Genomic DNA, 9594 nt, shown 5'->3' on the forward strand with positions numbered 1-9594 from the left:
AAAGTGCTTGCCCAGCATGGGCATGGCCCTGGGTTCAAGCTCCTGCACTGGGGGGGATAAAGAAGAAGGAGGAGGAGGAGGAAGAAGAGGGAAAACAAAAAAGCCTTGGGGAGAAAAGGACAACTCTGGGCTGGAGTGCCTCCAGATGGTCTGCATGAACATGGTAGGAAGGGAAGGTGGGGCCTGGCTAGGCAGCCTTGACCAAGGAAAGTCCCTCAGGATTGCTTGGGACCCAGAGGAGGAAGGAGGGACACAGCAGAAAAGGTTGCACCTGGGAGATGTTGGCCCATGTTCTATATCCTATGCCTTTCTCTTTCCTCTCCAGACTCATGTTCTAGCCTCCCCCTTTCCTGCACCCACTACCCAGAAGTTCCAAGTTCCCTGGCAGGGCAGCTACATGTCTGACAGAATAATACTCTCCCAGTCCTTCCACCAGCAGTTGTGGACTTTGTGCAGGTCTTTTCATCTTTCTGAATCTCGATCTCCCCATCTGTGGGATGGGCATGACTAAGGTCAAAGTGGCAATGTGAATGAGCAGCCTGACATGCGTTCAGTGAGGGGAGGCCACCATAAGCTTGGCAATGTCCACCATTACAGATGAGCTGGGCTGAAGGGAGGTAAGGAGGGAGGGAGATGGCTGGTGATTGTCCTCAAGGAGCTGGTGTGGGTGAGAATAGTCTGCACCAGTGGCACAGCCCAGAGCTGGAACAGGGGAGGCCTCTAGAAGGTATGGGTATAAGAAAAATTTGCAGTGATGATGGGACAGCAGGAGCAAAGCAGAGAGACAAGAAGGCACTTAGCCTGTGTGAACATTGTGAGAAGCCTGGCAAGGGAGGACCTGTGGCACCTGGACTTGATACTAATATGAATAGTAGCTGGCATGGTGCCCAAGGGCACTCCCCTGCCCGCCAGAGGCTACCCATCCCCTATTAATTCTTTTCACCAGCCTCTTAAGTGAATTGTTATCTCTACTTTTTTTTTTTTTTTTTTTTTTTTTTTTGTGGTACTGGGGATCAAACTCAGGGCCTTGTACTTGCGAGGCAAGCACTCTACCAGCTGAGCTATCTCCCCAGCCCGAGAATTCTGTTATCTCAATTGGAGAAACTGAGACAAGGTTATCCAAGTGAAGAGGGTCAGCTCTGGAGGCCAAAGTATGAGCACATAGGGCTTACACTTGATACCCAAATTGCCTCATTCCAGGAGCTGACAGTGTCCACCCGTAAGTATCTGAGGTGCCAAGAGCTGTTGGTGCCCACTTGCACCCAGGCAGAGGAGAGAAAGAGACACTGCAGAAGACTCACTCCACTTTGGGGGCCAGCTTCATTCTGGGGTCAGTCTCTCCTTAGGGACATGAGTGTGACAAGGAATCCAGAATGAGACACACCCTCAAACTATGAGGGGACTCATCTTAAAATGGACTTCTTCCCTCTCAGGGAATTGACACAGCTAGCCAGGAGGAGGCACCAGTAAAGGTGGGATCCAGAACAGGTAACAGCAGCCAAGCTTCTCCCCCCAAATCCTCAACAACAGGAGGGATAAGAGCATCTGGCAGCGCTGCATATCAGTGACAGCAGGCCACGAAGCCTCACCCCTCCCTCCTGCAAAAGCTGCGGCAGGTTGTTGGGAAGATGAGGAACCCAGATGTGTAATGTTGACTCCCTCCAATAGGGAGAGCCACAGGGAGGTGGAGACAGGGGTTGGAAGACCCAGACAGACACACGTCACCCACCATTAACCATAGCTAGACTGACGCATGCCCTGTCGTGGGTTTTTCTCCCTGTGTGTCCACTCAGGAGATAAGCATGTAGGTACTCGGCTGTTGTTAATTTTCTGGGGGTCCAAACCCCTCAGGACCCTTCACTGCTCACCCCCACACCCCCAGAGGAAGGAAGGCACTGGCCCACACCACCACCGAAGCAGCACTGGGCTAAAGAATACAGCCAGGTGGACAGCTCAACCAGACACTCCACCCAGCACTCAGCCAGGACTCCATTGAGCAGGGAACAGAGAAACCCAGGGATTCCAGGGAACAGGGTACCATGACCCAACAAAGAAGACAGAAGAGGCAGGCAGATCAGGGTGGGCACAGACTGATGAGAGGGACAGACAGACTCAAAGAAGGGGGACAGGGGAGAGAGAAGAGAAAGACATAGGGGAAGATAGCAGTGAGGAAAGCATCCCCTGCCTGAATACCAGGGTGGGCATAATTGGAAAAAGGAGGTGAAACGCAGTATGTTCTGACTCCATCCCCAAGACACACGAGTGCACACATGTGCACACACACAAAGCATACGGACCCACACACAATGCACACATGCCCTCTGCCTTGTTTGAAACCCTGATCCAGGTCTGGGTGGAGTGAGAGAGGCCCCCTTCTTAAAGCTGATGTCCTGTCCTCCCTCCAGCAGCAACTCCTTTGCCCTTCTCAATCTGGCAGCAGCCTTGGTCCATTTCACCTGGTGGAAAGAGAGCCATGCTGCCAGAGCTATTACAGAAATAACAGCCAACGGACCCCGAAACCGCACTTGCTTAAAACCCAGCAGCTTACAAAGCTGGGCCCATTCATAGTGGCAGACACTAATGAGGAAGGAAATTACTTGACCATCAAGGGCCCTCCCCACTGAGAAGTTGTCGCTCCAATACCTTAAGGTTGAGAGCCCCACTCACCACCTTGGAAATCCACCTGTATCAATGTCATCCTAGCCTGGCCATGCTGACCAGACACTCACCCTCAAGCAGTCACACAGAGTCCTCTGGCCCCAGTGGCAGTTCCAGCCTTTTATGTTAGTTCAACAAAAGCCCCAACTCGAACCAGCTACGGTCATAGGGAGGGGACCTCAAGATTCCCTCCCTTTCCTCCCTCCAAGGATCAAAAAGCATTTGCATCTGCCAGACCAGGGCAGCTGAAGGGCGCTGGCTGTCATGACAAACCCTCCACGATGTCACACCATTAGTCACCTCCCCCTGGACCCTCAGAGCTCCACAGCCCCTGCCTTACCCCCACTCTCATTCCCTTATTATGGTTTGCAAGACATGTCCCAAACCCTCAAATTAGCTCCAACTACATCGACAAGAGAGTCCAGCTGGAAATGTGCCGCTGCTGTCACACCCGCCTCACCATCTTCTGGCTGGAAACAGAGGGACAGGTGTCCACTCTAGCCAGGGTCTCACTCTGGCCTTCTAAGGGAGACCCATGCAGGCCCAGCAGACGTGTGAACAACTGCAGGTTGCAGGGAAGGGAAGCGAGGTCAAGAGAGGCAGAAAAAGACGTTTACTTAAACCTTCACTCAAGGAGCTATGAAACGGGTAGGAAAAAAATAACTGTGGCTTGGCTTGTGCTTGGCTTTGAGCAAGAAAGAACAACAAAAATAATGTTTTTGCTCTTTTTAAACGCCGCAAAGGAAAGACGATAATGCACCCACCAGCCTTGAACTTCCATACAATTCTCTTCTCTCTGTGCGCCCCCCACCCATACACACACGAAAAATCCAGACGTTTGACAGAGGACACGTCTGTGCGGCACCTGTAATTTGCCAACTGATCACCGCCTAAGCACAGCCAGGCTGTGCTCAGAGAGATGACAAGACGGAGAAAGACTCAAAGCAGTGCTTCTCCTGAGTTTGTTTTTTCCTCATTTGGGAGAATCTACAAGCTGGAGTCAGCAGGTTCTGTAGCAAAACTAGGGGCTCCTACCCTTGAGCAGAAATGCTCAAATGACGCAGTCAGCCTCCCCCCTCCCTGAAGCCAGACCCTTCCCCTTGGCCACCAGCAGCACAACTCCTCAGGCCCCAAACATTAGGCCAAGACACTAATGAAGGAGTGCAGGGACAGGTGGCTCCTCAGACCCAGGGACAGAAAACAGAAGCAGGGTGATCACCATTCCCCAAAGGGTTATCTGGGTACTGACATATGGCTGGGGCATGGTGTCAGAAAACGGATGCTGTCCTAAAGGCCATTCACACTGAATACCCACTCGCAGTCCAGAAACATCTGGCTTAGTTTTCCGGTTCTTTGAGAGGGTAAGGAGGCTCAGAAAGACCAAGAGCAGCACCAACAGAGGCTGGCAGAGACCAAGATGCTATCACCCTGTTGGCAGTGCAGTGGCAGCAGCAGCAGCAGGGGCAGGCGGGGGTCCTCCCCACATTCACCTTCTGTCTGGACCCCAGCACCTTTACCTCCCAATTTGGCCCTGGGGAACACCCCCCTCAGGTAGAGGGGTGGCCAAGAACAGGCGACAGAGATCACAGTAAGAAGATGCTCACACCCTCTGCATCCAGCCCCCTTCAAAAGAAAAAGGCCCAAGAAGACAGGTGTGGAGGTGACCCCACCTCTGACTCTAAAGCGCCAGGTTCCCACCAGGGAGAGAACGTGCGGCAGATGCACGACTCCAACTCTGCCGGGCAGGGGTCGCTGCCCAGCCCCTTACCCAACACCGGGTTTCCTTTTCATCCGGACAGCGCCAGGAGAAGCAGCTGTCAGACTCGGACCCCCACCCCATCCCGGGGTTTGGAGATCTTGCCCTGACCCATTTGGGGGTTTGGATGAAGAAGGGGCACCGCGGGGAAGTTTCGCGACGTAGCTAGAAGCGCCCGGACCGTGGCTGCCAACCCTCGGGGCTTGGGGCCACCGCCCCCGGGCGCAGCGTTCCGCGGGACCCAGCGCCCCCGCTCCACAGCGGATCGCTGTGAGGAACCAGCGCCGACAGAAGGGCTAAGGGGAGCGCAGGGCTCGGCGGGGTCCCGCGGCCGGCGGAGGCCACTTACGTGTGCTGCTGGGGAAAGCTGTAGGCAGAAGCGCCGGGGGCGGCGAGCAGCGATAGAAGCAGTAGCGGCGGCAGCAGCAGCAACAGCGGGCGCGCGGGCCCGGACGCCGGGAGCCAGGGGCCAGGGCAGGGCCGGGGGCCGCGGCCGGGCCAGGGGCTCGCAGTCCGCGCCGGGCCGGGCCGAGAGGCGCCGCAGGTCCGAGCCGGCACCGCCATGTTTCCATTCAAGATGCGGCGCCGCGGGAAGGGGGGGCGGCGGCGGCGGCGGCGGCGGCGGCGGCGGGATGGGGGGGCGCGGGCGGCAACCGGCCTCTCCTCCTCCGCCACCTACTCCACGCGGGGCCTCTAGGGCTGCACTGGCCGCAGCGCCTCTGCGGGTTGCAAGCTACGATCTCCCCGCCGCGCCGGCTCCAAGCGCTCTGAGCGCCTGGCCCGGGACCTGCGCTCAAATAGCGGGCGCCGCCAACCTGCCGGCGCCGCCCTCTCCTCTCTCTCCTTTCCTCCCTCCCCCGCTCCCCGGCCGGCCCGCCCCCCTCCCTCCCTTCTTCTCCCCCTTCCTTCCTCCCCGGCCGGCTCGCCCCCGCCGCGGCCACGCGCCCGCCTGTGCCCGCGCGCCCCTCGTCCCCGCGCAGCCCCGAGCCTGCCCTACTGGCCCGCGCAACCGAGTGGAGTCCGGGCGCGCGCGTCCTGTGCCCCAGCCACAGTCAAAGCGTGCTGTGTGCCGGATCCCCACACCTCAAGCCCGGGAGCTCCTCTCTGCCCCACCCGCAGGAAGAGTCCACCTCCTGAGATCCAGGGCAGAGGCATATGTGACCCTTCTGGGGGCTCGACCTTCAACAGGCTTGAGGCCTGGAGTCATAAATTCAATGATGGAATGAAAGGATTCGGCAGACCAGAGAAGAGGGCGACAGTGCTGTCATACCCCCAGTGACTCCAGCTACCTCAAGATTTCTCTCAGCCAGGGATTGCACATTCAGACCCTGGCAGAAAGAAAGGCTGAACCTCCTTTTTCCCTGAGCCAGAACCTGGGTACAGTTGCACCGGTGTCGGGGGCTGAGGATGGCAGGATGCAGCCTCCTGGCTTCACTTCCCTGGGCTAAGCAGGCACTGTGCAGAGAGGAGACGCAAGCCCCAGTTCCCAGGGCTTGCACAGCTGCTAGTTAGACTCTTCTAGGGCCAAGGAGTGTGAGCAAAAACATCCCTAGAGCCCCCTGACTCTTCCCTGCTTCAGGGAGAAGGCTGGGACTGGTTTCATTTCCAACCCTCAGCTGTGGGTAGCCTCTCAGAGCCTCAGTTTCCTCCCTGAGAATGCTTGTGTGGGTTCTCAGTCCCATGTCCAAGATAAAGTGAGAATGGGGTAATTTAGTTGGTAAGCAGACACACTCATAGTTGGAGGAGAGTATCCCTGGTATCCTCCTAATGTTCCCCCTGAAATGTCTCTCTATCACTGGATAGGATAGGAGAATGAGCTCTGCCAGCCTGGCACAGAGCCAGGCCCCTTTAGCATTAGCTACCCAAAGACTATCTAACATGAAGAGTGAGGGACAGTAACTGCTGGTCAGCTTAGTTCAGAGATAGATGCTCAGAAGCCCCCACTTCATGTTATCTATCTGGGTCTCATATCATCCACTCAAAGGTCAGCCCAGTTGAGGAGGGAAGAACAGTGGTTCCTGGCATGAGGAACACAGAGTTGGTGATAGGAGCTGGAAATAGGACTCAAGACAATCTTTACTTATTCCCTAGTCCTACTGTGCTTCCCCCACACTTCCTCCACCCCTACAATTTAGGGCTCCACAAAAGGACAGCTTCCTTCATTTCTTGGAGTTTTTCCACCTGCTGACCTCGAGTGACCCTTCAGGGGTCAGACTGAGTTTTGCCAATAGGCCCCAAACCAAACCACAAAGCCCCCAAAACATTATCAGAGTCAGAGTGCAGGGGCCAGAGGCAAATAAAGAAGGGAGGCAATTAAAAGTAAACAGGTAGTAAGAGTTTACACATCCCTAGACCTCAAACCCCTGACAGTCCTGAGGTCTGGTGGACAGGATGGGCCAAATGGACTGTGGGAGACCAAGTCAGGACAGTTCCACAGGAGACAAGAAGAACCCTCACTGAGAAAGAAGCCTGAGTATACCAAATGTGTGCCCACTACCCATGTCTGTGCAGAGCAGTCCCTCCACTAGGCTGGACAGAATGAGAGGGTCCTGCAATGAATAGTCAATAAGCCCAGGCTAACCATCCCCTTCCCAGTCCCTCCTGGTGATACCTGGCTCTGGCATTTGTCCCTCCCACACTTAGGTAGGACTGGCCTGAGGTGTCCTCCCGGACTTGTTTGCTGAACAGATAACTTGTGCTCATGGTCCCAGGGGAAGAGCACACAGGGTGTAACTTCTCCTGGGTGCCCTGTGGGACATAGGCACCTTCCTAAGGCAATTCCTGCAATGGCCTGAGAAATGTCAGGTGCAGCCTGTCTACCCTTTGACACCAGGATGGTGGTGCTATCCCCAGAGAGTGCCCAGGTCATCAGGCACTGGAGCCAGTCTGGGTATAGCTGTGAGCACTGGCAGTTGGGCATTTCAGTTCCAGCCTCCGCAGATGTACACCTAATTGAGGCCACTGGCTCTGAGGGGAAGGCGGGAGATTTTGGTTGACAGGCTGTTAAAGGAAGACAAATAAGGAGGGGAGGTAATTAAGAGTAAATGGTTAGTAAGAGTTTGCACATTCCAACTTTCAAGGCTCACAGTATCCTTGGCCTCCTGGCGGTTGATTCCAACAACAGGCTAAGATCTTGGGAAGAGAGATCAAGCCTTCCTGGGAATAGTACTTCCAGGGCAGATATACTGATGGGTTGGGCAGGAAAGGACTGAGCTATCCAGTTGGCCCCAGGTGCCTGTATGGGAAAATGTGGGGTAGCAGGGACAGGTAAAGCTAGTGGCAGAGAGAGGGATCTGACCTTGGCAGGAGACTAATAGGTGCTATTCCTGCATGCAGGCCTAGGGGAGGTCAGCTCAGCATCTAGAAGAGATGGTGAGAATTTTATGGGGAACTTACTATGTGCCAGGTCGGCCCTGGGCTTGGCCATGACTCTGGAGGGAACAGGAAGCCCATCAAGAATGTCTAGGACTCTTGGGATGGCAAGACTCTCACCCCAGCCTGCTCTACCTCCAAGCCTCCCCTCCTATCATCATTTTGCCCCTCAAGTCAGCAGACTGGACATCTCCTTATACAGTGAAATCTGCCCTGCAGCTTTATTCCTGCAGTTCCTTCTGCCTGGAACACCCTTCCCCATCTCTACGTCTTGGACTCAGGATATTCATAAACCCATCAAACTACTTATGCCAGGAAGCCTTACTGGACCAGTCTCTCCCTAGCAGGATGGGTTTCCCCACCTCATTTCCTCTCTCCTGCCCCTTCCCAGCCACACATATATATAGTGGCCTCTGCCTTGGGATCAGAAATAAACCTCCACTGGATTCTTGTCAAGCTGAGATCGGTGCTCCCTAGTCTGTGTCATGCTCTCCAGGTCCAATACAGGTTTGAGCCTTTGGGAGAGAACAAGAAGTGTGAACATAAGGACTAATTTGAGTGTTATGTTAAGGAGACCAGGGGTATGCCCAGGAAGGGTATGATTTGGGCATGAGGTAGGATAAGTGTGGCAACAGATATCACATGTTATGTAGGCAAATCACTTTGCCTCTCTGATCCTGTTTCTTCAACCATGTAGTGGCATACATGGTCCCCATTTAGCAGGGGTGGTCTGAAGATCCATCCTTGAGAGTCTTAGCCCTAAGGATAAAATTTGACACTCAGCAAGGGCTTAGTGAAGGAAAGACTCAAATATTTCCAGGAAGGGTGGGCCCTGTATGCAAGCAGGCATGAAGACTTCCCGGGAGAGAAGGAGGGATTCCAGCTCAGTCTTGCAAGGTGGATGGACGTGTTAGGGAGGGGAGAAGAGAGACACTGGGGGCTAAATATGACCCTACCCTTCTGAGTCTCATTGACCCATCTCTACCTGCATCTCTATCTGGGTCAGCTGAGCAGATTTCAGCCTTGGCAAGTATCCTCTTAACACAGGACACCATGACCATCCCTGACTCAACCAATCCATTCTTTTTTCTTTTCTTTCTCCGCGCCCCCTCCCAGTACTGGGGATTTAGCTCAGAGGTGCTTTACTACTGAGCTATGGTCTGTGACCTTTTTATTTATTCAGAAAAGGGTCTTATTAAGTTACCTAGGCTAGCCTTGAACTTGTGATCCTCCAGCCTCAGACTCCCTGATTAGTTGGGATTATAGGAGTGAGCTACCTGCCTGGCTACATCCAGCCCATTCCGACATGCCTATTCCTGCTCCTTTGGGGCTGGACTCTGTAGTCCCCAAGGGCCCTCATATGGGACACACTTTATATGGGGGTGGACCACTAACACATACCAGTAGCTGCTGTGGCTTATTCCACCACTTCTTTGGAAATACCTATAGATGATATACTTCCCAAAATGCCCCTGCTTAAGCATGGTGCACACACACTATAGCCTCCAGATACAACCAAAAGAGAATTTCACCTTTGAAGATACCAAGAATACTTCAGGCAGGGCATGTGGCACATACCCAGCCAGCTGTGGTGAGAGGATCACTTGAGCCCATAACTTCAAGAACAGCCTGGACACAATACTGAAAACATATGAACATAGTGAAAAATTAAAATAAAAAACCATCAAAGAGCCTTGATGCAATGTGGACTCATGGTCAGTTTGGTCTTACAGTAATGAATGGAGGGGCTGGAGTTTAACCCTTTCAGGTAAATTGTCACCACCCCCTGCACATCAAAGTTAGGGCTA

The 9594-nt window shown here is 54.1% G+C and overlaps 1 protein-coding gene across 4 annotated transcripts in view; it reads right to left on the reverse strand.

Annotated features, from left to right (window-relative positions):
- Positions 1-5260, reverse strand: part of CACNA2D2 (calcium voltage-gated channel auxiliary subunit alpha2delta 2) — a 137913-nt gene extending 132653 nt beyond the window's left edge. For all 4 annotated transcript variants that reach the window (XM_079155464.1, XM_079155463.1, XM_079155462.1 and 1 more), the window contains exon 1: positions 4764-5260. In XM_079155464.1, the coding sequence (XP_079011590.1) occupies positions 4764-4978 (215 nt within the window). In that variant the 5' untranslated portion in view covers positions 4979-5260. The remainder of the gene's footprint in view (positions 1-4763) is intronic.
- Between the last annotated feature and the right edge of the window lie 4334 nt (positions 5261-9594).

This window comes from Sciurus vulgaris, assembly GCF_902686455.1.
Source record: "Sciurus vulgaris genome assembly, chromosome: 10".
Taxonomy (NCBI): domain Eukaryota; kingdom Metazoa; phylum Chordata; class Mammalia; order Rodentia; family Sciuridae; genus Sciurus; species Sciurus vulgaris.